Here is a 26,624-nt window from a genome sequence, read left to right on the forward strand (position 1 = left end):
CTCAGGTCTCACAAAAGTCACCTTTTAGGAGAGCGCAAACACTACCCATCTCAGGGATGCAGTTTCTTTGGCTATAAAGTAAAGGGGTTGGACCAGAACAGGGACAGGCTTCTTGGTATCAAAGGAATTTTTCCCCCTGGGTTAAACGGCAGCGACACTAGGAGGTTTGAAGGCTTGGAAGGGAGAGGGGCCTGGCTGGGGACTCAAGTGCTCAAGGGGACTTCCCTACATCTGGACCCCAAGGCCTGGGCCCCACAATTTGAAGCCATAGGGATTCCTATCCCCTGAAATCTTCATGAACCAGCTTGAACAATGAATGGTAGAGGATAGACAAGGGGCCTTTGTGTCTTCTGGGTGGAGGCCCAGGGGAACTGCAGAGGCAGCTCGGCCACACAAGGTTGTGTGTCCACTCTGATCCTGCTCCTGGCAGGGCTGCAGCAGGCACCCTTCCTGGGCCCCTTCTGGGACAGGCAGCCAGGCCCCAGTCAGCTCACGTGGAGCCCAGCAGTGCCCAAGGCCCCAGAGCCCTGGGCAAGCTCCTTGATTACAGGAAGAGAGGCCTCCTCTGCACTTGTCCAGCCAATGGACTGTCCGAAGCACCGGATGGAAGGACACTAGAGGGTGGGAGGGTAAGTGTGATTGGCTCTCCTTCACAAAAGAGCAACTGTAACTGGGTCAAGGTCTTCCAGAATCAGTGCTGAAACTGGGCCAGAACCTGCAAGTCTGACTCCTAGACCAGAAATGGGAAAGATAGGGTCATTCATTCACCCACCTATCCACATATACAGCAAATATTGAGCACCTCCTGGGTCCAGGCACTGCACTAGGCTCTGGCAAGACGGCAGGAACAAGGCAGACCTGGTACGTGCCCTCCTGAAGCTCACACTCTAGGAAAGGGACAGACACAGGACACATGATCAGAAAACTTCAGGGTGAGGTTGAGAGCAGAGAAAGGAGTGATGCTTGTGGCTAGAGCAGTATGAGAAGGCTTCTCAAAGGAAGTTGCTCAGAATGAGGAAGGAAAAGAGCAGGGTGCTCAGGGAACTGCTTGTGACTCTTTCTGGCAGAGATTAAGGAGGGAGATCAAAGCAGAAGCTGTCCTGCCCCAGGCTGGGGCCTTCCCCCCAGAGCTAGAGAGGAGGCAGGACCCTGAGTGCCTGGATATCCCCTAGGGCGATGGGGAGCACACTTCTAGAGTTTCAAGAGCGTTTTCAAGGTTGTTAGCAAGTGCTATGAACAGGTTCTCCGGGGCAGGTCTCTCCAAAACCTGACCAGAGGGGCCTGGCCTGGGGCGGTGGGGGGGAAGGGGGGGGCAGCCGGGGGTCAGCACAAAAGTCCTGTGGTGGGCAGCGACAGGAGAGACGCAGGCACCGGGCAAACCTTGTAAAACTTGAGAGTGTTTAGTGCTCCCCATCCCGGGTGAGGGAGGTGAGATGCGTCAGTCCAGCCAGGCCATATGACTGTCGCCACCGGCCCCTCCTGGCGCAGCGCCCAGCGCGAGCGCGCTGACCCAGCAGCCATATCGGCGGGCGGCGCCCCAGAACAGGTGGCGGGGTGTCTGTTGGGGCGGGGGGGAGGGGGGGTGCCAGAAGTTGTCCACAGTCCGCCCCGCCCCGGGCGTAGCCTGGTCGCCTGGGTGGAGAGTGAAGCGGGGCGGCGCGCGGGGAGGGGCCCTCAAGGTCTCCCAGCACGTGGGTCCGGGCGGCGGCGGTCGTGGCACCGCTGGCGGACAAGCGCAGCGCGGAGGTGAGGGGCTGGCGGCATAAAGGGGACAGGGGATGGGGAGAGGTCCGCGGGGGCGGCCTCCGGGACGCGGAGGGTCAGACTTGCGCGGGTCCCGGCTCGGCCCTGGGCAACGAAAGAGCTGGGACGGGTGTACTGTAGTTGAACCCGGCGAGTTTCCGACCCAGTATGTACGTGAGTAATTGGACGGTGTGAGCGTGCCGCTGGGGATCCGCGTTGGTACTTTTGTCTGCACTGGAACATCGATCTGGGTGAGCGTGGACCGATACCCCAGGTAGGAAGAGTGTGTCCGCGTCTCTGGAAAAGTTTCTGCTAGTAAGTGGATGAGTGCGTGCGTCCCGGCGGGGTCGGGTAGCTGAACTTGCAGAACTTGTCTCTGTATGTGCTCTGGTACCGGCGCTTCCGTGGCGCGGAGCCACGGTCAGATACCTGGGAGCCGCCGACCAGACCCGCTGGGCATCCCTCCTCCAGGGGTTCTCCAAGTGGCCGGCCAAGCCTGGGCACCTGTACCCCTTGGGGGCGAGGGGACGGCGGCAGGGGGTTGTGACGGTGGAAGGACAGTTGCCTTTGTCAGGGGACTTTTAATGTGGCAGGTGGTGCTGTGGGAAGAATTAGTCCAGAGGAAGGCAGTAGTGAGCCATGGAGGGTTTGTGAGCAGGGGGAGTTCATGGTCAGAGAAGCATTTCAGAAAGATCCGTCCTAGTACCTTGTCACTGCCATTGCAGCTTCCCAGAAAGGGAAGTCTGGGCACTGGAGAGGGGAAGAGGGCCTTCCCCTGTCTGGGGGAGGAGGGAGGAAGCTCCTTGTATTGATGTGGCTTCTAGCTTGTGGAAGGAGGGATCTTGCATGGGGGCTGTGCGCAAGGAAGGGATGCTCCCACGTCACAGGAAATCAAGGCCAAGGGATCAGATCCCCTTACTGAACCACTGAGAGGATAGTCTCCTCCCTGGTCTCCTACTTCCAGACTCCCCCTGCCCCATCCAATCCTATCCACCTGCCATGTGGCACCATCTTTGTAAAGGTCAACTTTGACCATGTCCTTCCCTGTTTACACCCTGCCATGGCTTCCCATTGTCCTCAGGATAGAGGCTGAGCTCCTCAGCCTGGCATTCAATCCCTTTCATGTTAAGCCCCTCAGGCCCCAGACGTTCTATGCCACCTAACCCTCCATGCCAGCCATATAAGACCCCCGGCCTTCTTCCCAACAGACCACACTCTCACACTGCTGGCTGTTTGCACATGCCCCTCCTTCTGTCTTCAATGCCTCTCTACCCTTTAGTTCACCAAACTCCTAATCACCTGTCAAATCCCAGCTCAAAAGACCCCTCCTCTAGGAAGCCCTCCCTGACCACTTCCTCTAGGCCTGGTAGGGTTTGCTCTGGGCTCCACGGTTACTGGGCTTCCGTTGGTCATGGCTGGATCACCCAGGTGGCCTTGGTCCATGTGTATGTCTTTCCATCCAGCCTGGGAGCTCCTAACGGGCCCAATAGAGCCTGATCCTAGTCTGGGTTTGCAGGGTCCCTCTCAGACCAGGCACTCAGGGGTACTGGCAAGTGTTTGCTAAGACCGTGTGGCTCCCTGGAATGTGATTTAGGATTGTATCACTCTGAGAGTCCAGACTCCTGTGGTTCTGGGACTCTCAAAACCAAAGGCTATCAGAAGTAACAAGTAATAGAACTGAAGACAAGTTTAGCATTCACTCCTGGAACTACATACTCTTAGCACTGGACTCAGAATCCTGGAAGCACTCAGAGTGAAACAGTATCAGAATCACAGATTCACTCTTAATACCTTACATTCTTTTGTCCCGTTTTCTACCTTGCGTTCCCCAGTCTCACTCTTTCCTCCCAAGCTGGGTCCTTCCTGCTTCTCCTCAAGCCTGAGCACAGCTTCTCTTCCAGGAGCCTTTCCTGGCTGCTCTGCTAATGAGCTCTGCCCCTCTGCTGAGGACACCTGGGAGAATCCCCCCGCTGAGGTAGCTCAATCATGATGTAGCCCCCACCTCAGGGCAGTGCATGATTTGTTAGCACCATGGAGCACCCGCCTGCCCCGTCTCACTTGTTTCTCACGACCTGTCCCATGTAGCAAAGATTCTCCCCATTTCATCAGTTAAGACCCTGAGGCTGAGAGAGGGAGAGTGACTTGACCAAGATGGCACAAGTTGGTTCCAAGTTGGAGGCTGAACCCAGGGTGCCTCTGAGTGTGGCTGGAGAGATTTGGATGTGATAGGTTGGGGTGATACCCAAGACATTGTGGTTCTGAACCAATTTGGTTCAGCAGTCATCTCTATAGCTTTGTGCTATGCTGGGCTGGACTACAGGTCAGGGGTGGCAGAGGTGGTTTGGAGTCCTGTCCTGGGGACTGCTTCACACTGAAAATAATTAGAGCACCAGACCTTGAATAAGACCCTTCGTCTTGAGGGGTGTCAGTTTCTTCATCAGTAAGGTGGGAGGACCAGCCAGGATAATCTGAGACCTACCCTCTCAGATGCTCTGAGCTCAACTCCAGCAGGTGACCCTCACAGCCAGGACCCTGAGGGCTCCCAAAAGGGAGAGAGCCTTTGAGAGGGGGCTACAGAACCCTAGGTAGGGCCTCCAGGAGGCTGCAAAGGCCTCACACCGCAATGGCACCTACTGATAGCATCTGAGGTTACCACCGCCCCCACCCCAGCCACACACACACACACACACACCTCTTTCTCTAGCCCACCCCGGTGCTTGTGGCCCAGAAAGCACATAAGGCAAGGATGGGGAGCCTACCGGCCTTCAGTCCCTTGGAGGACATGAGAGGAGGCAGAGGATAACTTCCAAAATCCTAAGCCTGTCCTCCAACCCAGCCTCACCCCCTCCACTCCCCTCAAGCCACAGGAATGCCTGATAGCTCCCCAAACTGTGATCTCTTGCCCCAGTTTTTGCTTACTCTGCTTCTCCCCTCTCTCCCTTCACCTGATTCCTACTTACCTTCCAAATGCAGCTCAGGTGTCTTCTCCTCCAGAAAGCCTCCCCTGACCACCCCTCCATTCCTATTAGTGGCCTTATGGCTCCTTCAGCCCTGGGACCTCTGCCTCCCTCAGCCTCTATCACCCTAAGTTGTCATTGCCTGTTTTGGGGTCTAATTCTTCACACCTTGGCAATGAATTCCCTGAGGGCAGGGAAGGGTCTTTTCCAACTCAGAGTCCCCAGGTGTCCTGCACAGGCACAGGCATAGATACGGTAACCTCTGTAAAGAGTGAGTGAGTGAGGAAGTGTGATGAGGCTCTGGTCCCTGCTGGTGGTCCCTGGACTGCCCTCCCCTCTAAGAGTGGCCTTCGGTGTGGGAAACTGGATCTGTGGTCAGTCTGGCTGTGACCTCACAAGCTGCAGCCACTGCCCACAATTTCTGTGGGATTTCCTGCCCCTCTTGCCTTCCTGGAATACCCCATCCTCCCTGCCTTCACCTGCTGAAGTCTTATCTCTTTTAATTACCTCATAAAATGAGTTTAAAGCATCTCATTTAACCATCTCAACAATCTTACAAGGCAGATTGGTGTTGGTTGCCATCGAGTCGATTCTGATCATAGCAGCCCTATGTGTTACAGAGTAGAACTGCCCCTTAGGGTTTTCTTGGCTGTAATCTTTACAGGAGGAGCAAACTGCCAGGTCTTTCTCCTGCAGAGCCACTGGGTGAGTTTGAACCTCCAACCTTGCGGTTAGCAGCCTAGTGCTTAACCGTTGCACCACCAGGGCTCCTTATAAGGCAAGTGCTGTTGTTATATTGAGAGGAAACTGAGGCTCAGGTTTTGGAGTTAAGAGATTTATCCAGGTGCCACAGCTGGGAATGACAGAGCTGGGGTTTGAACCAGAGTCTGGCCCCCGCACTCAGCTATCTAGGCTTTTCCAGAAAAGCCCCAACAGAATTTCCCACCTTCCTAGTGCCCTCCCCTGTCTACTCGATGATGTTCTGGGCCTAGGTCCTATGTCCCCAGTCACAGTACCCCACCCCTGGCGGAGACAGGTAGCAAGGTTTTCCACAAAGGTAACAGGACACTCTCCTGCCAGGCTGGACAGGGCCAACCAGGTGGGTGGGTAGGCAGGCACATTCCAGAGCCACCCTAGTGGAGTACCTGGAATGTAGTCCAACAACCGTGGAAATTCTGGCCTGGGAACTGCCTCAGCCCCTCGTCTTGGCTTTGGGCGCTCTATCCTAGGGCCAAAGGAAGAAAGACCCAGTTTGGGATAGGAATGGAGCCAGGCCCGGGGGAGGGGGGAGTGCAGGAGGGAGGGTTGGTGGGGGGGAGGTGCTGGGAGGGGGAGGCAAGCGGTCTGCATACTAGAGTTGGCTCTGCCCTTGACTCACTGGGTGACCTTGGATGAGTCACTATTCCTTTCTGAGCCTTAGTTTCTTTATCTGTGAGATGGGTACAATAACCATCATGCTGCTTCACACTGGAGACGTGCCAGGAAGAATAGCTCTTGGATCTTGCCAGTTGAGTGCTCCCTCCGGCACAGAACTGGCAGAGCTGTGGGACTCAAAGGGGGCTGGCCAGGGAGCTTCCTGGAGGAGAGGACCTAGGCCTTGGAGGGTGGGAGGTAGCAGTCAGTCCGTAGCTTCTGAAATCAGACAAATCAGAGCTGCTTCTGCCATTTGCTAGCTTTGTGACCCTAGAGAAGTTATTGAGCCTCTCTGAGCCTCTCGGAATCAACGGAGCCACCTAACACAGAACTTGGCACAGAGAAAATACTCAAGTAGTGGAAACTCTTGTTATGATATAGGTATTAGAAGGTAGGGGAGAGTGTCGCTAGAAGAGAGGACTTTGTGAGCAAAGTTATGACCATGGGGTGCATTTGCTATGCTTGAGACAGGAAGATGAGGGTGGAACAAAGAGGGAGAGTCAGCTGGAGGGGCAACAGGACCAGATCAGCCAGGGCCTCGAATGCGAGGCTAAGGAGCTTGGACTTTAGCCTGAGGACAACAGGGAGCCATGGAAGGATTTTTAGCTGGACAGTAACGTGATCAGATTTGTGTTTTAGGAAGACCACATGACTGCAGTGTGAAAGATGGACAGGCAGGGGCAGGGGTGGAGGCAAGGAGACCAGTGAGGAAGCTGGTACAGGGTCTGAAGGAGAAACGCAGGATTGGCCTCAGGTAGGGGCTGCGGGGTGGGGACCACGTGGTGCATGTCTGAGGCACTTGATTGGTTGAACTGATGGACTTAGTGAGTGATGGGCTCCATGTCTCTGAGGTTTGAAACCTGGAAGGACGGTGAAAGTGATGTGTTCCTCCTTAGTGTGTGGAGGCAAAGCATCTCCTAGGGAGAAGACAGGATGTGATCCCTGGGCGGAATGGGGTGAAAAGGTGTTGTTCTTTTTCCTTGTTATTACTAGAGCACACTGGCAGGTAGTTACCAACCCAATGGCCCGTGTCAACCTGAGACTACTAGGGCAAGGTACGCTAAGTACACAGAGGCCCAGGGTGCACGAGTTATCTTTCTCCTGTGATGTGTTTGAGGTTCTGGTGCATGCGGGGACCTGCCCATCCACAAGGTAACCATCCCTTCACTGAAGCTCTGCTGCGCCTGACGTATGTGAGGGGCTCCCAGGTTGAAGAGACAAGAACCAGGGCCGGAATTCAGAAGGCCTGGGTTCTAATCTTATTGGGAGGCCTTGGGTCAGGGCCACAGCTTCTGAAGTCAGACAGATCAGGGCTGCTTCTGCCATTTGCTAGCTCTGTGACACTGGAGAAGTTACTAAACCTCTCTGAGCCACTCAGAGTTTCTTCATCTGTCAAATGGGGATTAGGGGCAGGTGATTTCTAAAGGCTGTTCCAGGTCCTGACTGTCTAGGACAGAGTATGTGTGTGCACTGTGTGTACGTTTGAGTGTGATTATGTATACTTCTGTGTATGTGTGTCTGTGCCTGTGTGTGTGGGTGTGTGGTACATGTGTCTGTTTATAATACCCAGGGAGAAATGGTTAGAGGAAGGAGCGGGGAAGGGGAGTGTTCCAGATAGAGACCTAGCTTGAGCAAAAGCATATTGGCAGAATTACTGTAGAGTGACTACTGGAAAAAGTGGGTATTGATTGTTGCTTTAGTGGAGCAGAAGCACAGAACCAGGACTGAGGGAGGGGGTGCTGGTAGCTCTTCTCGGCTCTGCAGGATATGGGGGGAGACCTTCCCCCAGCAGAGCCATCCTCCTGCAAAAGGGGGTGGCTGGGGAAAGAGGCTGTGAACACCCCATCCCTAGAGCATTGGAGGGGTGTGAACGGTGGTGGAGGGAGGCAAGGTTATAGAGGGCACTCCTGCCAGGGCAAGCACACCAGGTCATCTTTCTGCCTTATGCAGGCCAAAGTTAGAACAGCGGGGGTGGCCCCAAGAAGGCTTGGCCTGGCTGGCATCCTGCGACCTGGAGCCCATGCCACCAACACCTCACTGTGTCTGCAGGAGCCAGTGGCAGCAGCAGCCGCCTGCCCTGAGAAATGATGAAGGAACTGAGACAAGGGCGCAGCCCAGGCCAAGCGACCTGTTTTTCGTGTTTCCTGCAGAGTTCCCTGCAGCCTGGTCCAGGTGTGTGCATTCATGTGTGAGGAGCCTAAGTGGGCAGTAAGCATCCTGACAGCTAGAGAAGCTGGTCAGGTAAGTGTGTCAGAAGGCGGGGCCCATCGGCTGGGAGGCTCAGGGACAGGCACTTCATCCTTATAGTAGTCCTCTTACCTCGATGAGGAAGCAAAGGCCCAGGGTGGTTAATTAACTTGCCCAAGGTCACATGGCTGGTAGGTAGTAGGGCCAGGTTGTGTGTGTTTTGGGGGTTGGGTGTGTGTGTGTGTATGTGTATAAGCTGAACCGGGGTTAGAGCAAAAGGGTCCTAAGGCAGGTGCCCAGCTCTAGCCTCGGCTGTGCCCTGTTCCCTCATCCAGGGCTGGGATGAACTCAGGCTTTGAAGCCAGACAGCCTTGGGTGTTAAGCATATTTTCCCAGTTCCTGGCTGTGTGACCTTGAGCAAGTAGCTTAATGTCTATGGCAGAATCAACTGCACCCAACAACAACCACCAAAGGTGGAGGACAGGGGATGAAGTGAAGAAGCTGCATGGAGGCTGCTCAGCCAAGGTTAGCCCATACACAACAGCGTGGGGGGGTGGTGCTCCCAGACTGGGGGCTCCTGACCCAGACTGACCCATTACCTGGGCCAGGGATGGATGAGATAAAAGAATGTGGCTGGCCTTGGACAGCTGGTCTAGCTCCAGAATGCCTGAGTCCAATTCCCCTCCCCCTAGTGGCTCCCTGGCCTGTCTGGAGGAGGAAACATAGCCCAGGTCGTTTTTGGGGTGGGAGCAGCCTCCAGGTGGGCTGGGGCCCCACAAGGGCTGGGCTGACCCCTGGCCACCCAGAGTCAGCAACTGAGAAATCTTTGAGCATCACTGTCGTCCAGGAGGCCCTCAAAAGAGCAAGGAAAAGGAGAAGCACCTTCCTAAAGCTCAGCCTACTCTGGGCTCCCATCGCCTCTTGTGCATCACGCATTCATCATGTCATACCTGCTCTGGGTCAGGCCTCTTACGGGATGATAGGGACAGAGGGAAAAATCAGACGGACCCACCCCTCCAAGAGCACCTGGAACGCACCGGGTGGTAGAGGGGTAGAGTAGAGACTGACAATTCACCAATATAGTGTGAGGAACGCCCCGTGTGGTGGTAGAGGGGGAGAACTTCAGAGGTGAGGTGACATTTGAGAAGGTCCTTGAGGAATAATAAAATGGAATGGAGGCTGGATAAGTTCTGGAAAGACTTTCCAGACAGAAAGAACAGCATGAGCCGAGTTGGGAAGCCTGGAAGGGCATTTAAACGGCTCACATCTCCCCTCCAGACGGGGAGCTCCTCAGGGACAGGGCCAGCCAGAACTGGGCACAGAGGAGCTAGTGAGTGATGTTGGACAAATTAGGAGAGAGCTGATCTCTAGCGTGCCTGGAGTGAGGCCCCAAAGTGGCATCCGGGGTCAGGAAACCCATTAGTTTTTTCTACCATCTGGAAAGGCAGAAGGGGAGGTCTGAGGGAGAGGCTCTGTACTTGGCCATCTCCATAAAGAAGGGGTGGGGAGCTAGGAAAGAAGTTCTCACAGGTTAGTGAGACAGCCTGTGGAGGGAGAGGGCAGGCAGGGTCAGGCTGGATGGGGGCCCCAATGATCGAGTCCCCAGTTCATCTGGGAGCGTGGAGGCTAGGATGTCTCAAAACAGGTGGAAGGGGCAGCTCCCTCCATTCACAGGGAGACTTAAGGAAGTCTCCACCCATCTTCTCAGGGTCAGAGATTCCACCATTAATGATTAGTAGGAAACTCTTGGTACAGAGAGATGAGATCTGGACTACACAGGGAAGACGAGGGCTCTCCTGCCAACTCTGAGGAGAGATCTCAACCCTGGGAAAGGACCAGGGCAGCAGTGTGGAGTGGGCCTTTGTGTGTGTGCCCGCCATGGAGGAAGCCACCCTCCTGTCTCAAGGGGGGAAAGGACCTCATAGGGGAAGTTTGGGGGCTGCAGTTCTCCAAGGCTGGGGAATTTGGCCCATGAGAGCTCTGAGACTCAGGAGGGCAGGAAGTGCCTGATGTCACCCAGGGTTCTGTGGCTGACTGACTCCCAGGCTGGGTCTCTGTCCCCAGGTGAGAGTGTGGCCCCTCCACTTGTCCGCAGTCTCACACTCCGTCCTCCATGCTCCTCCTGCAGCTTCTGTGAGCTAGCGATGGTCCCAGCTTTCGCAATCCCCACATCCCACAACCTTCATCTCCTTTCCCTGCCCCTGCTCCTCCTCCCAATCCCCCCCTGTCACCCAGCCCTAAGCCAGGCCTCCTCTTGGCCACCTCCCTCTCCCACCCGCCTCCAGTCAGGGGCACCCCTTTTGCCTAGCCTGCACTTAAGAGCTGCTTGCACACCCTCAGGAGCAGGGAGTTCACTCCCTCCCTCCTATGGCCCCTTCCACAGTGGTAGGAATTGCAGCCCAGCCACTTACTGGCTGTGTGACCTTGGCCAAATTACTTAAATAATCCATGTCTCAGCCTCTTTATTGGAAAACTGGGGTGATGACCTGGCTCCCAGAAACATGTTGTAAGGATTAAATAAAGTAACATTTATAAAGAACACATTAGTAGTAAAGTATGAATATCATCAGCTCTCCCTACTCCTCACCCCTTCACACTATTAGAAAGTTATCCTTTGTGTTTGTCCCAAACCTGCCTGCCTGAGACTCCCGCTATGACTTCTAGCCAACCTTCTGGGGCTGTTGGGCACGTCTTCTCCCTTCAGCCCTGGATGCCTACAGCCTGCCTTCCAGCTGAGAGAGTTCCTGTTGGTCACATTGGTGGGATGGGGAGAGGAAAGAGGCCAAAGTCCTGCTCTCTGGGAGCTCACTGTCTGTTGAGCAGTCAGACCTCATGGGTGTGTTATATGCCACTAAGAATAAGGTAGAGAAATGTCAAGATAGTGATGGTGTGTGAAGAGAAGCTGGGAAGACCTAGAAGAAGCTGAATTTGCTCCTCGGAAGAAGTTCCCTTCTGCCCCTCACCCCCACATCCACCGCAGACTTCCCTGGAATCTCCAGGAGGGTCACTGTCCCATTGGGCAGCTTCACAGGCCAGCAGCAGGACTGTTGTTTGCAGATGCAGAAAGTGCCAGAATATAGGAGTACCTAAAAAATATTTGCTGAGTGAGTAAATGAATGACTGAAGAGGGAGAACGTTGGAAATACCCTGTCAAATACCAGGCATAGGGCCAGAGTTTCCCTGGACAGTAGATAGATGAGCTAAAGCAAAGAACTTCCTAATGCCTCCAGGAGGAAATGGGTGGCCCACTGTTTAGGAACATCCCAGCAGGCAATGGACACTGAGTGTGAAGCAGAGCCAGTCAGCCTCAAAGGCCCCTTTCAATGAATCTGAAATTATACCCCTCTGGGCCCACCAGATCCTCAGATTCTAGAGCTTGGAATCCTAGATCTAGAACTCTGTGATCCGGAGATTCTAGAGCAAGGTCAACAAACTCTTTTTGCAAATGGCCAGATAGTAAATATTTTAGGCTTTGCCACTATATGGTCTTTGTCAAAATTACTCAACTCTTCATAAACAAATGGGCGTGGCTGTGTTCCAATAAAGCTTTATTTACAAAAACAGACTGGTGGGCTGGATTTGGCCCTCAGATTATAGTTTGCCTACCCCTATTCTAAAGTTTTAGAATTGTATGACTCTGATAGTCATGGATCTCATGCATTCTCCAGGTTCCAGGGCTCTAGAACTCTGTGATTTGAAGGCTCCAGATTTTCTGGGTCAAGGGAGAGATCCAGGTCAGATGGCAACAAAGACTCTGAACGCGGTTAGGCAAACTTAACCAAGGGAATCTGTGGGCACTTGGGGCGCCTCATGGCCCTATTCAGGGTGGGCATGTCAGGCCTCCCCACTGAGCCCTGGCCATGACCCTGATATCTGTTCCCCCACCCTCTTTCCCTGCAGGGTGATGGCAGCAGGCCTGGACCCCTGGAATGGCACTGACAATGACACCTGGGATGGGGATGAGCTGGGCTATAGGTGCCGCTTCAACGAGGACTTCAAGTATGTGCTGCTGCCTGTATCCTATGGTGTGGTGTGCGTGCTCGGGCTGTGTCTGAACACTGTGGCCCTCTACGCCTTCCTGTGCCGCCTCAAGACCTGGAACGCCTCCACCACGTACATGTTCCACCTGGCTGTGTCGGATGCACTGTACGCGGCCTCCCTGCCGCTGCTGGTCTACTACTATGCTCGCGGCGACCACTGGCCCTTCAGCACGGTGCTCTGCAAGCTGGTGCGCTTCCTCTTCTACACCAACCTTTACTGCAGCATCCTTTTCCTCACCTGCATCAGCGTGCACCGATGCCTGGGTGTCTTGCGCCCCCTGCGCTCACTGCACTGGGGCCAGGCCCACTATGCCCGCCGGGTGGCAGCTGCCGTGTGGGTGCTGGTGCTGGCCTGCCAGGCACCCATTCTCTACTTCGTCACCACCAGCACACATGGCACCCGCATTACCTGCCACGACACCTCGGCACCCGAGCTCTTCAGCCACTTCATGGCCTTCAGCTCCGTCATCCTGGGCCTGCTCTTCGCCATACCCTTTGCCATCATCCTGGTCTGTTATGTGCTCATGGCGCAGAGGCTGCTAAAGCCAACCTACGGGGCCACAGGAAACCTGCCGCGGGCCAAGCGCAAGTCGGTGCGCACCATTGCCGTGGTGCTGGCTGTCTTCACCCTCTGCTTCCTGCCTTTCCACATCACCCGCACCCTCTACTACTCCTTTCGCTCGCTTGACCTCAGCTGCCACACCCTCAATGCCATCAACATGGCTTACAAGATCACCAGACCACTGGCCAGTGCCAACAGTTGCCTTGACCCTGTGCTCTACTTCCTGGCTGGGCAGAGGCTCGTGCGCTTTGCCCGTGATGACAAACCAGCCATAAACCCCATTCCTACCATCCAGGCTCGCCGCAGGCTGGGCATGCGCAGGTCAGACATAAGTGACGCTAAGAGGATAGAGAACCTGTCAGCCAGCAGGGAAGGCTCTAGACAGACAGCATCTATGCCAGCTGGTGACGAGAACACTAAGGATGTCCAGCTGTAGGACCTGTACACTCTGGGCACGTGCAAGTCTGTATGGGTGGCTGAAGGGGACCAAGACTTGTTCAAATGGAACAGTCTCCCCAGATATGGACTCATGCTGGATGACCAAGGGAGCCATGAGCCCACACTCTGTCATTTGGCAGGGACTCAGGATACAGTCTCTGTGGTCTAGATTGTTCAGCAGTCCACACAGTCCCCAGTCATCATTTGTATGTGTGAGTTGGGGAATAAGGTTTCAAAAAAGGCAAGGGTTCAGGGCCAATGCCACTCCTGGCCTGACTCCAACATAAACAGCCATCCATGCCTGCCAGGTACCTAGGCTAGAGTCCAGCCTAATCAAATCAAATGGAGAAACTGAGACCCATTTGGAGAGGAAGGTGACTTACCAAGGTCACGTAGCAGAGTCTGAGCCATAGGTACCTGGGCTGGGGTAGAGTCACAAGGTGACCAGAGGACCCTGGTAAGTGACCAGAGCTGAGCCACTTACAGGAGTCGAGGGGAAGGCTGGGTACCATAGTGGACTCAGCTCTGAGGAGATCCCCCAGCACAAGAGATGAACATCTGGGGACTGGTACCATAAACCCATCTATAGGCTCCCCTGGATGGGAGCCAGTTTGAAGCTGTAACTTATACTAAAGATTTTGTTGCTTGCTGAGCTGAGCTGTGGCCAGTGAGTGGCCTGGGAATGGGGATGTAGCCTGGGAAGCTCTCACCACCCCCACCAGGTCCATTTTCTAACCTGTTCTCTTCTGCCACCTGCCTTCCCAGTAACTGCCTCAGGAGTAGGCTTACTTAAGGGACCCCCCTCTTCAGCCCCAAAGTTATCCTCTACTTTAAAGTCAACTGGCTTCTTTGCCTGGCACAAACAGGAATCAGGTGAGGTCCCAGGCCTTGGGGATCCCCCAGTCTAGGACTCAGTGGGATGACTAGTCATGTGCTGGTAAATGTTAAACCATTTAATTGGCTCTGCGGAGTTAGTGCAGGGTACCTCTTATTTGTAGCATTGCCAATTGCCATAGTGTAAATATTCCCACCATGATCCATTTCAGGCTACCAACGTGATGTCAACTCCTGGCAAAATTCCCCAATTTGGGGAGCTCAGCTGGACAGGGCCCCGCCTGAAGGGACAGGGCAAAGTGGATAGGCCTTACTCTTGACCTCAAGGATGTTGACTCACTCCCTCTCCCTCTGGGAAAGCCTTTTCCCTGTGGACCCACTTTGCCTGAGTGAAGGTCCCTCTTCCCCCGAGACCTGCCTCCTATGATTTCTCTACTCAGAGCCTAGCTTCCCAGCTCCTTCATGTGATGGGGTTTTTAGATCCATCACTGGCCTAGGCTCAAATGATTACTCTCAATTGTGCAATGTGGGTAACCTACCCAAAGTACTGTGAGATATTCACCTCCCACATTCTGGGTTCTATACTTCTGTTAACATAACCAGAATCCCTCTAAGCTTTCTGTTAACACAGAGCCAGATGGCCCAATAAGCAAAGTACATGTGGGCTTACTTGTGCATACTTACTCATCTGTAGTGAACAATTTCACATGGGTTTCACCACATCAAAAATGTGGTGAAAAACAGGTAAAATTGTTCAGTACAGATCAGTAAGTAAATACAAGTAAGCCTGTGTGTACCTTGCTTACTGATTAATCCACCCTTGGGTGGCAACCTCTCACAAGCTGTCCTTGAGCCTTTCCTGCAGGCCTGAGACTAATAATCTCTTTCCTATCAGCTTCTGCTCAGGCTGAACCCCATCCCAGTTTATAGGGAGTCCCTACCCAGGTAGAATGCTCTGCTGGCCTGAGGTGTGAATGCTGAGCTCTGCCCCCATCAGGACTGAGAGACAGGGGCTATACTCTGACTTTGGAGCCCCTGAATGTGCATCTGTAGTTGAGGGTGGCTCTGTGGCCACCACAGGCTCAAGCTCCCCCAGTCCCCATTGCCCTCATGTCCTGCCCACCTATTCCTCCAGCAGCTGCCTTGGAGACCCAAGAACCCAGGGCCCCACGATGGATGGAGACTGCACTTAGCCCCAGCCCCAGGAATCTTCTAAGAACTGACGGCCTACAGATTTCTAAGGACATGGGCCCTGGGTGACAGGGGGAGCTCACTTACCATCTAATCCTGTGACAGACACTGGTGGGGGTGAGGAATGGAAGCACTAAGTGAACCAGGGACAGGCCCAGGGTCCCACCTCTGGACCCCAGTCAGACTGCACCTGTGTGGACAGACCCTCTGTGTGGACATCTAACCTTGCTGCTGAGTGCCTGGGCTACCCACCTGGTGGGTGAGGTTCCTGACCCTGCTGCCTTGGGCTATTTTCAGCTTAAATAAGAGCAGGATTTTCCACTCTGGGCCCCAGACCATTGTCTAGCAGTGATGGGTGTGTGTGTGTGTGGGTGGGGGGAGTTGCCTGCCCTCAAAATATCGCCTCTTACTCTCTGGGCCTCCCTGCCTTCTCCTCACCTCCCAACCCTGATGTCACTTCCTGGGGCTGTTGACTCCTGAAGGCCTTTGTGAAAGGGCACATGAGTCTCCCAGATGGCACAGCTGCGAATAGGAACCCCAGGGATTATCCAGTCCAGCTGCAGGCTCATGGCCAAAGGCAGTGGGGCCTTGCCCAAGGTCACTCAGCGGCTCAGCGTGGCGCCAGGATGTAAGCCAGGGGCCCTCAGGCTGCTCCTGCTGCTCTGCTGCCCACCCTCATTAGTGCAGGTTGGTGCCTTTGTACGAATCCTGCCGTCCCCTGCACAACCCTGCTCTTCCCAACCAGGGTGGACAGAACCATGGAGCCAAGGCCAGAGACACAAGGCAGGTGGGGGAGCACGGGCAGAGGGGAGTCAATGCCTGCTGACTCGCCTGCAGCGGCTGTTCTCAATAAGCTCTGTGCCACCAGGGCAGGGCCCTGACATATAGGGGTCTCTGCCCTGGGTGGCAGGTATCTCAGGGCCCAGGGAGGGGGGAATCCTTGAAGACATTCCCACCCTTACCCTCGAAGGCCAGGGAGGACTCTGGACAACATGCTGCCTGGAGCAGTTGCTCCAGTCTTGGCCTGTGTCGGGCCACCAAGGCTATCCTTCTGCTACCACCCTTGTCATGGCAGATCTGAGCTGACCACTGTTTAAAGTCACGCACATGGGGAGTGTCTTAGGCTGGGTTATCTAGAGAAGCAACACCAGAAACACATACAGATGTACAGAGAGAAAGAGATTTATATCAAGGAAACAACTCACGTGATTGTAGAGGCTGGAACGTCCCAAGTCTGTGGATTAGGACAGAGGCTTCTCCCGATTCACGTAGCCACAGGGGCTGGCGAACCCAAGATCAGCAGGTCAGAGAGCAGGGCTCTTGCTCACAGGCTGTGAAGATCAATGAATCCCAAGTTCAGCAGGTAAACTGCTAGCTCAAGTCCCAAGAACCAGTGGTCAGATGAACAAGAGCCAGCTGCAGGATCCAGAGCGAGCAAAAGCCAGAACGTCCGCTTATATTCAGATGCAGGCCACACACCCAAGGAAACTCCCTTTCAACTGATTAGCTACTCACAGCAGATCCCATCATGGGACTGATCACATATAAACACTGAGAATCATGGCCCAGCCAAGATGACACGCAATCTTACAGACACCATGCAAGACCCTCTCACAACCATTATATTACTTATTCTTCACTACAACCTATGAAGGTTATGCCCATTTAGCAGATGGGGGAGCTTGTTTGGCTCTGAGAAGGCAGTGACTTGCTCTGGGTTATACAGGCAGTAAGTGGGCTAGTCATCATGGAGTCCAGCTCCAGCTGATGCCAGATTAGTTCCCTTTTTGGTATCCTACCCCACTCACAACCCCCAGAGGCAGGAGAGTCCATAAGTAACCCTTGATTCAAGAAAGAGAGGCAGTGTTTCGAGGTTGGGGTTAAGAGCACAGGTTCTACACACAGACCACCTGGGTTTGAATGTTGTCTCCACTTCTTTCAGCTGTGGAACATTGGGTATGTTACTTCACCTTGCAGCGCCGCAGTTTTCTCATTTCTAAAATGGGATAATCATACTATCTCCCTCGTAGGGCACTGGGAGGCTTAACTGAGTCAATAATAAACACAAAGCACTTAAAACAGTGGCTGGGAAATAGTAAGCATTTACATGCCAGACCCTGTGCTGGAAGGCTGCCTAGGCAAACCAGCCGGGCCCTGCCCTCACGGAGCTGACATCATTTTATATGTAACCACACTGGGATAGGTGCCTTGAAGGAGAGGTTAGTGTGCTCGTCAGTGAGCAGCAGGGGGCCTGATGTGCCCAGGGACCCTCTGTGGCTGAGGCTTCCCCAAGGTGTGGGAGGAGGGAAGAAGGTCCACCTTCTGCCCTGACTGCCACTGGGTAGCTTTCAGGCACACAGTTCCGTGTGTTTTCACAGAAACTTACCCAGGTGCCTGGCTATGGAAGGGCAGCAGGGAGAGTGGAAGGAGAAAGAGGAGGGGACTCCTAATATCAAGCTTCAGGAACCAGTCCCTAGGGGCTAGAGAGCTCCCACCCACTCGTGGCAGCAGGCTTAGCCATTTTTCCTTGACTGGTGGTGCCTGCTGTGGTGTACTGCGCCTGCTCCTTGGTTCAACCTGGAGACCTGGGCTGGTGGGACTGGCTTGGAGCTGGGCCAGAGCAAGGAAAGAATGGGCAACCTTTGTTGTGTGACCTGAGGCCACCTGCTTGCCCTCTCTGGGCCACCCTCTAGAGCCTGCCTCCTACTTTCTGCTTCTGTATACCTCAGTGAGGACATCAGCTGCCTAGACTTTCCTCAAAGGTACTACAGCTGATCCCCCAGGCATTCCCAAACCCCTCTGGGCAATCTGCTCTGAGGACTGGTGTAGGGGCAGTGGGTCTCCTCTAGCATCAAGTGACTATTGAGGTGAAGCGACTTCACTGCCACCACCCAGTGCTTTGGAGTGCAGCCAGTCCAACACCTGATGCTCCCGCCTCCTGTGGCATGGAGGGTGGAGCTCGGCCAGGGGTGACCAGGCTGCAGAGTGAGGGGTGAACTTGCCTTCCCAATACATATGTTCTCCGGTGTGGAGGGGAGGGGGAGAGGAGAATTGAGCCCCAAAAGTCAAATTCTCACCTTCTTCTGCCCTGATGCATTGTGTGACTATGGGTAAGCCCCTTCCCCTCTCTGGGCCTCAGTTTCCCCCTCAGTGATGGGGCTCGGCTCTGCCCAGTCATTCTTCCTCCAGCAGGGGTTTCCTGGAGTTGCTTCTGTCTTAGCTCCAGCTCAGCCCGGTGTCCAGACTCATTCCCGTCCCAGCCAGGAACAAAGAGCCAGATTGGGCCACAGTCATTCCTTAGCCCTAAATCCTGTCCTCAGGGGCTCCACCCTCTACCCTGGACTATTTTAAGCCCCTGGAGATGGAGTCAGAAAAGGATTTTCCACTCCCAGCACAATAGCTGCCCTGGGCCATTGTCTGGCAGTGATGGGTGGGATCTGTCTGCACCCAAATAACTCCCCTGTCCTACCCTCGGGCCTCCCTGCCCTGCTCCTCGCCACTGACATAACTTCCTGGGGCTGTCAACTCCTGAAGGCCTCTGTAAGGGAGCACATGAGCCACTGGGAGACACACCCAGAGTGGGATCCAGAGTTTTTCCTCCTGGTAGGGGCCCCAGGGATTGTGTGGCTGCTCAGTGGGACTGGAGGCCCAGAGAGGGCTGTGCCTTGCCCAAGGTCAGACAGTGGTCAGGATGGAGCCCAGATGTGGGCCCGGGGCTCTCTGGCTGCTCCTGCTGCCTTGGCTGCCCTCCTTAGTGCTAGTCAGTGCCTCCTGGGAGTGAGAGCTTCACTTGGAAGGCCTGGAAGAAAGAAGCCTGAGTGGTGCGGGAGAGAGGGGATGCATCTCTGAATTTTAGCCTCAGAGCAGTGAACTCAGTGCCAAAACCAGACCAAACCCGTTGCCATCGAGTTAATTCCAACTCATAGCAACCCTATAGAACAGAGTAGAACTGCTCCATAGAGTTTCCAAGGCTGTAAAGCTTTACAGAAACAGACTACCGCATCTTTCTCCTGTGGAGCGGCTGGTGGGTTCAAACTGTCAGCAGCCGAGCACTTAACCACTGCGCTACAAGCGCTCCTGAGCTCAGTGCAAACCAGAAAAAAAAAAGCCCATCACCTTCAAGTCAATTCCAACTCATAGTGACACTCTAATAGGACAGAGTAGAATTGCCTCATAGGGTTTCCAAGGAGCAACTGGTGGATTTGAACTGCTGACTTTTTAGTTAGCAGCCGAGCTCTTAACCGCTGTGGTACCAGGGCTCCAAGCTCAATACACTGGCCTGTAAAGCCTATTCTCCCCATTCAGTCCTGTTTTTACCAAGTGCGGGTTGAACTTACACTGAATTCAGGGTTGCCAAGTAGAAGCTTTTTGGGGGCGGGAGGGTGGGGGAGAGGGGAGACAAAGAAGCTGAGGCAGGAGCAGGGAATGAGTGGACAGTTTTTGCTGTGTGATCGGAAACCACCTGCCTGCCTTCAGCCATCACCAGCTCTGTGACTGCAAATTCATTTCCTCATCTGTAAAATGGAACTGATAATACCTGTTTTTCCCAGTTTACTGAACGGTGAGACTGCAGTAAGCTACAAACATGCACCGCCTTTATTTTTCTCCCATCACCGCTCCCTGCTTGGTGATGGCTAATTTCCTTTTCCCATCTATAAACAAACTATCTGGCAAATTCCAAAACTTCGGGTCACTTTTGGGTAAAAAATAAAGTCAGTCCACTTTAAAGTTTCAATCCCCTACTTAATATAATGCTCGTTCCTTCTCTCTCCCCAGTGCCAGGAGCACCCTTCCACTCCTCTTCTGGATCCCTTTCTAGTCTGGGTGTTGGGGCCAGTGGAGAGAAAGGAGACTCTGCCTCTACCCTGGTGCTGCTCTAGCCCCTCTGCTGTGCCTGCTTCTCTGGTCACAACAACCTGGCCATCGGGTCCCCTCTGTGCAGAGCCTTCCAAACTCCAGCCCTCTACCCAGGGGCCCTTGTGTGGATTTTTCAGGGACTAGAAGAGTCACTCTGGCGGTACTTCCTTTTTTTTTTTTTTGAAGTGAAATTCACACAATATTAAAATTAACCATTTTAAAGTGCACACTTTAGTGCTGCTTAGTACATTCACGGTGTGTGACCATCACCTCGCTCTAGTTCCAAAACATTTTCATCACCCCCAAAGGAGATCCCATAACCACTAAGCAGTCACCATTCCCTCCTCTCCCCTCCCCGGCAACCACTAATCTACTTTCTGCCTGTATGATTGACCTATTCTGGATATTTCATGTAAGTGGAATATTTGTCCTTTTGTGTTTGGCCTCTTTCACTAAGCATAATGTTCTCAAGGTACATTCATGTTGTAGCATGCATCAGTACTCCACTCCTTTTTTATGACTCAACAATATCTTATTGTATGTATATACCACATTTTGTTTATCCACTCATCAGTTGATGGACATGTGGGTTGTTTCCACCGTTTGGCTATTGTGAACAGTGCTGCTAGGAGCATTCACATACAAACTTTTGTTTGAACACCTGTTTTCAATTCTTTTGGGGCAGGTGGACATCTTATATGATGCCTCTTTAGCTGCCACACCTGGGGTCCATCCCAAGGCTTTTCATCTCTAGCTCAAGCCCAGCTCTATCTGCAGCATCCCTGTAGCCCAACAAGAACTCATCCTTTTTTTCTTGCCACCGCAGGCTCCCCACTGCCCCCTGTCCAGCCCTGCTGTATCTAAGACTGATGGGATAAACCTCGGTAAGTCCTGAGCAGCTGTCCCCCTTTTGGAGACATCCACAGATCCCTCGATGTGAAGACTTGGTGGCCTGTCTTCTGTTGGCCCCTCCTTATTTGCTCTTCACCTTCCCCACCTTGCTCTCTGCCCAGGAGACTGAACTATATGGACTGCATCAAATTACTCCGGGGCCCTCTGGCTTCTGGGTGGGTTCAGCCAACAGAAGCCCTGTCTGAAGATGGGAGAGAGAAAGGAGAGTGAGATCAGGGTTCCCTCCTGTGGGGTTGCCACTGTCTGGCTTCACCCCTTGACTGAACTTTGGTGGGGGGAGGTAAGGATCCCTCTTTGTATGATTCTTTTCCTCTGGCTTCCAGAGCACTCTCTGTCTTCACCCCTTCAGGCTTAGAGTGGGTAACAGGGCCCCGTAATCTCAGAGCATTGCACTCTTGTGGTTTTTCTCCACTCTGCCCAAAGCTTTGTAATTAAAAAAAAAAAAAAAAAAAAAGTCTCTTCATTAAACTATCCCATGTTACTCCATTTGAGTGTGCCAGGTCTTTCCTGCTGGGGCTCTAACTGATATACCCCCAGACTCCCAGAGTAGTTTTCCTAGAGTACCCCCTCACCTGGCTTGGGAGTGGTAAAGCTTTCACTCCCCCTCCCCAACGCACACACACACACACACACACACACACACACAAGGCTGAGAACTCACAACTGCAAAAAGTCCCCCAAGCTTAGTGTGAATCCAGTGTTCAGCTTGTAGAGTCAGGGTGCATGGTTGTAGAGATTTAGAGTCATAAACTCTGAGAAGGCATCTGACCCTAATTGTCTTCAGGTTTCTTTACAAAGTAGGGCATTTTAGCCTTGTGTGTCCCCAGATTTAAGTCTTGGAGCCAAATTCCAAATCAGCAACCACATGAAAAGTTCTACCTCATTGTGAGACTAAGCTGTTAGACCAGCCTTTGTGCCCAAAGCAACTGCACAAGGTGTGGGGGGGAAGGGGGACGGTTTAAAAGTTTTCTGCAGATTCAGTCTGCACTAGTGTGTGTCTGTGTCTGTGTCTGTGTCTGTGTCTGTGTGTGTGTGTGTGTAATCACATCTGTGTATGAGGGAGACTGGTGATACCAGGTGGGTGCCTGGAGAGAGAAAGGCCACAGATGGGCGGCCAGCCTGTGGGAGATCAATGAGGGACAAGAAGAGGTTGCCAGGAGGTCAGACCAAAACCAGGAGATGGACATGGATGGGCTTGGGGATGGCAGGAAGAGATGGGGAGTTGGAGAGAGGATCACAATCCCAGCTCTGCGACGCCCCCTCTCCTTCCCTCTCTCCCGCTTCCCTCTCCTCCTTCTCCCACCCCTCCCTCCTCCCACCCTACTCCTTTTCTGTTTTCCCCTTCTCTACTCTTCCCTCCCCTCCCTCTTTTCTCCCTGACCCCAGAATTCCTGGGAGCAAATAGAGGCAGACATGGGGCCGTTAAGACGCTTCAGCCCCATTCCTTCCTTCTTGAGTTCTGGCTCAGTGCCCTTCTGTCTACCCTTAGTCTACTGTCCCAGGTTCGTTGATGATGCACTGCTGTCCCCTGGTGGCCAGAGCCAGCTGCAGAAGTGGGATCGGGGACTACACCTGTGGAGGGATAAGATGAAAATGGTCCTGCTGGCTGTTAAGCTGTTGGGGAGCAGGGGTGACCGCGAATTGAATCAGGGACCACAATTTTTAAAACACACCCTGACTTGCAAAACAGGTCAACAATGCCGGACCAAGCCATGATGTTCATCTCAGACTATCTAAACTCACACTCAGAAACATCCATGTGTTTAGACCCACTTATTCCAAGCGAAGACCACACAGACAAAATGATCTAAGAATAATGCTTCGGAAGGACACTTGTATTCTCAAGATAGGATCCCTGACTGTTTCAGCAACTTCCTGGTTTACAATCCCTTCCAAAGACGGCCCTTTGACTAACACCAGCCCCCCAAAACCCTTCCCTAATTCCCCTATTTGGAGACACCCATAGATCCCGAAAAGTGAAGTGTTTGCTGCAGCAAGTAATAAGCCTGGCTTTGATGACTACCGGTGTGATCCTGGTGGTGCCGGCTGACGGCATTGACAGGCTTGCTGCCTCTTGCTGGTTAAAAGAGTAACAGCGTGTGACACTTCAACTGTCCATCCCAGCCATCTGGAGAAGGAGCATGCAGCCTAGTTGCCCCCACTGGCGCCCAGAGCCAGACAGCCCCTGGCTGACCCGTTATGGTGCACTCTGTCACCAAGACAAAGCTCTGCACTGTGTGGTCTATGATTCCCATAGAGGAACACACCTCCTGTCCAGCTGCTGGCTTTTAAAGGCAAGACGGAGAAGCAAACAAATTCTAGTCTCCCCAGCTTGGGGTTTTGGAGGCACTGAATGGGACCAATGTCCCTTTGACCTCCTGCTTGCCTTCAAGAGGCCTCACATGGGGTACCCCCACTTTCACTGGCTGCCCAGTAGACATCCAAGCCCCGGGTCTATGGATGCTGAGTGATGGGGAGAGGCCATCTCAAAGGCATGCAGATCTGGGGCTGGATTCGTGGCCCTGAGGTCTGGGAGCTCTTCTGAAGGGAAGCCAGAATCTTCACCCATCAGAGAGTATAGGGCCTCAGAAAAGGTCTAGCTAGCCTCCCCACCCCAGGGAAGAGACCTCTCTGTACCTTCCTGATAGCCCACCCCAACATCTTTTGCCCCCTCCTCCACCCTGCCAGGGATGGAGAGAGCACGCTTTCCTGAGCACCCTCTTCCTTGTGGCAGAGAGCTCCTCACAGAAGCCTTAGGGACACGGAGCATATCTGCCCCTCAGCCCAGGACAGCCATGACCTGGATTGGCTCTTCTTCAGCCTGGACTCCCTCTACCCCACTCCAGGGCCCTTGCCCTCTGCATACCCCTAGAAGTCCTTGCTTCCTCACAGGGCAGCCTCCAAAACTGGACTCCTTCCCCTGGGAGGCATGACCAGCACAGCTGGTCCTCCCAGTGCCCCCTGCCACTGGCATCTGGGCAGAAGTTAGGCTTCACTCACCACCCACAAGATGCCTGGAATTTGGATCCCACCAGCACACCAGTAGTTAAATGTGTCTGACTCCTGGTCAAGTGGATGCGGAGGCTCAAGAGCTGGACCCCTGAGGTGGAGTGGGGAGCACAAAGCGAGAGAGGGGAAGTCTCAGCAGGCTCTCCAGACCTCACCTTTACAACCCCCTCACATGCTCTGTCATCCACACCTCTCATCCAAGCTTTTACTTCCACCTAAGCCCAGATGCCCTCATTCATGAAGCATAGAAAACTTGGTCCAGACAGACTTACATGAGAACCCCAGCTCTGCCACTCATTAATCAGGTGCCCTTGGGCAAGTCTTCTGCCTCCCTGCACCCCAGTTTCCTCATCATAAAAAAAAATAATAACTATACTCATTTCATACTTTATTTGTGCTGCCTGTCTCCTCCCACTAGAATGAAAGCTCCTAATGGAAGAAGGCTTGTTGCTGGGGTGGAGTGGCCAGGAGTGCAGTCAGAGGAGAAAGGAGATTTGGTAGGACACTGAGTGAACTGGGAAGCCATAGTGGGGTTCTGAGCAGGAGATACAATCTGACTTAGAAGGTTCAGTCTGGCTGCTATGTTGAGAAAAGACCATAGTGGGGCAAGGACTGAGGCAGGGAGACAAGGGAGGAGCTACTGCAGGAATCCAGAAGAGAGACTGTGGGGGCTGGAACCAGGTGGTGACAACGGAGGTGGTAAGACATGGACTGAAGGCAGAAGTTGTTCTTTTTTTTCTTCCTTCTTTTTTTTTTAATTGTACTTTGGATGAAGGTTTACAGAACAAGCTAGCTTCTCATTAAACACTACGCATATTATTTTATGATGTTGGTTAACAAACCCACAACATGTCAACACTCTCCCTTCTCGACCTTGGGTTCCCTATTACCAGCTTTCCTATCCCATCCTACGTTCTAGTCCTTGCCCCTGGGCTGGTGTGTCCCTGTAGTCGCGTTTTGTTTTATGGGCCTGTCTAATCTTTGGCTGAAGGGTGAATCTCAGGAGTGACTTCATTACTGAGCTAAAAGTATGTCCAGGGGCCATAGTCTAGAGGTTTCTCCAGTCTCTGTCAGGCCAGTAAGCTTGGTCTTTTTTTGTGAGTTAGAATTTTGTTCTACATTTTTCTCCAGCTCTGTCTGGGACCCTCTATTGTGATCCCTGTCAGAGCAGTCGGTGGTGGTAGCCAGGCACCATCTACTTGTAGGGCAGAAGTATTTTGAAGGAAGAGCCAACAGGATTCCTGATGGTATGTGGGGGTGCCGGGGAATAAGAGAAAAGGAGGAGTGGAGGGATGCCTGCAAGGTGTTGCAGACAATGAAGCTGAGATCCAGAGAAAGTCTAGTGAGGTGTTGCACAGCGGTCAGTGAGTACGGGTAGAGGATGGAGTGGTGGGACGGTCCCCAGATCTAGAGCAGTGTCTGGGGGAGGAGAGGGCAGAGTCAGGAATGAATTCTTCTGCAGCAGGTCCCAAACCAGCCCCAAGGCAGCTAGGCGTTGATTTGATCAATGGCTTTTTCCTCTTCCCTTGAATTCCCTAATGATGGCTTTTAATTGGTCCATTTGTTCCAAGACTATAGGCTGAGCTGAGCAGCCACCAGAGTATTTGCCAGTCATTAAGTAAAATAGGAAATGGCCCTATGCTCATGGGCTGCCGGAAAAGTTCGAACAGCTGAACAGTGTCTCTGGGGACTTACCACAAGCTTCAGTGCATTGCAGAAGCCATCTCAGGCACCTTGCTTTGCCCAGGATGCCCATTGGCCTGCGTGCCCTTCCCATTCCTTGCTCACCTACTACATTTCTCCTCCTCCTCCAAGTCTTACTTCAAAACCTCCCTTCTTTGTGAAGCCTTGCTGGTCACCACCACTGCCCTAGGCCTGGTTGATCTCCCTCTATAGGGAACACACCTATGCACCCGTGAAAGAGGCCCTGTTGGAGGGCCTGTCAAAGACAACATTGCCCAAGCCAGGGTTACCCAGGGAAGAGGGACACCCAAGGTGATTTAAATCACAAGCACACTTAAGTAAAAAAGACTTTTTGATTTCCCCCAGTTCCTCCTCACAGAGGAGCTGAAGTCAGAAGGGCAGGTAGTAGGGGTTAGGGGGAAGGCAGAGGTAGGAGCAGAGGGATAAGAATTAAATTGATATAACAGAAACTTAAACTAGACTGGCGAAAAATAAAATTGTTTCATGGCAATATCAAATTCAGACTGTTAAAAAAAACTGGACATTAACATTTTAAATTAAAAATTTTAGACATTATCTACTGAATTCCTACTATGAAAAATGAGGAGGTTTCAGTTCTCTTCCCTCATCCTCCCGTTGTAACTTTCAGCTAAATCAATATTCGGTGCTTATGTTTTTTATGATGTTGAAAGTATTGTTCAAAACAACATCTTATAGCATTCCATGGTTACATTTTCTTTCTTGCATAACCCTTTGCTTTTGCTGGAATTAATCATTGTCTCAATGTACATTCTTGAG

The 26,624-nt window shown here is 53.0% G+C and overlaps 1 protein-coding gene across 6 annotated transcripts; it reads left to right on the forward strand.

Moving 5' to 3' along the window:
• The first annotated feature begins 784 nt into the window (after window positions 1-784).
• P2RY2 (purinergic receptor P2Y2) lies at window positions 785-21,153 on the forward strand. 6 transcript variants are annotated; one of them, XM_004381945.2, is made up of 4 exons: window positions 1,734-1,746; window positions 8,064-8,285; window positions 12,201-13,223; window positions 21,049-21,153. In XM_004381945.2, the coding sequence occupies exons 2-4, from the start codon at window positions 8,134-8,136 to the stop codon at window positions 21,098-21,100; spliced, it is 1,227 nt and encodes a 408-aa protein (XP_004382002.2). In that variant the 5' UTR covers window positions 1,734-1,746; window positions 8,064-8,133; the 3' UTR covers window positions 21,101-21,153. The 6 variants fall into 6 exon arrangements, with proteins under 6 accessions (XP_023592318.1, XP_023592317.1, XP_023592320.1 ...); XM_023736550.1 differs by lacking the exons at window positions 1,734-1,746; window positions 21,049-21,153 and adding an exon at window positions 785-1,216 and having other exon boundaries at window positions 8,264-8,354; window positions 12,201-14,803; XM_023736549.1 differs by lacking the exon at window positions 21,049-21,153 and having other exon boundaries at window positions 1,663-1,746; window positions 8,163-8,354; window positions 12,201-14,803.
• The last annotated feature ends 5,471 nt before the right edge of the window (window positions 21,154-26,624 follow it).

Source organism: Trichechus manatus, unplaced genomic scaffold (assembly GCF_000243295.1).
Source record: "Trichechus manatus latirostris isolate Lorelei unplaced genomic scaffold, TriManLat1.0 scaffold00088, whole genome shotgun sequence".
Lineage (NCBI taxonomy): Eukaryota > Metazoa > Chordata > Mammalia > Sirenia > Trichechidae > Trichechus > Trichechus manatus.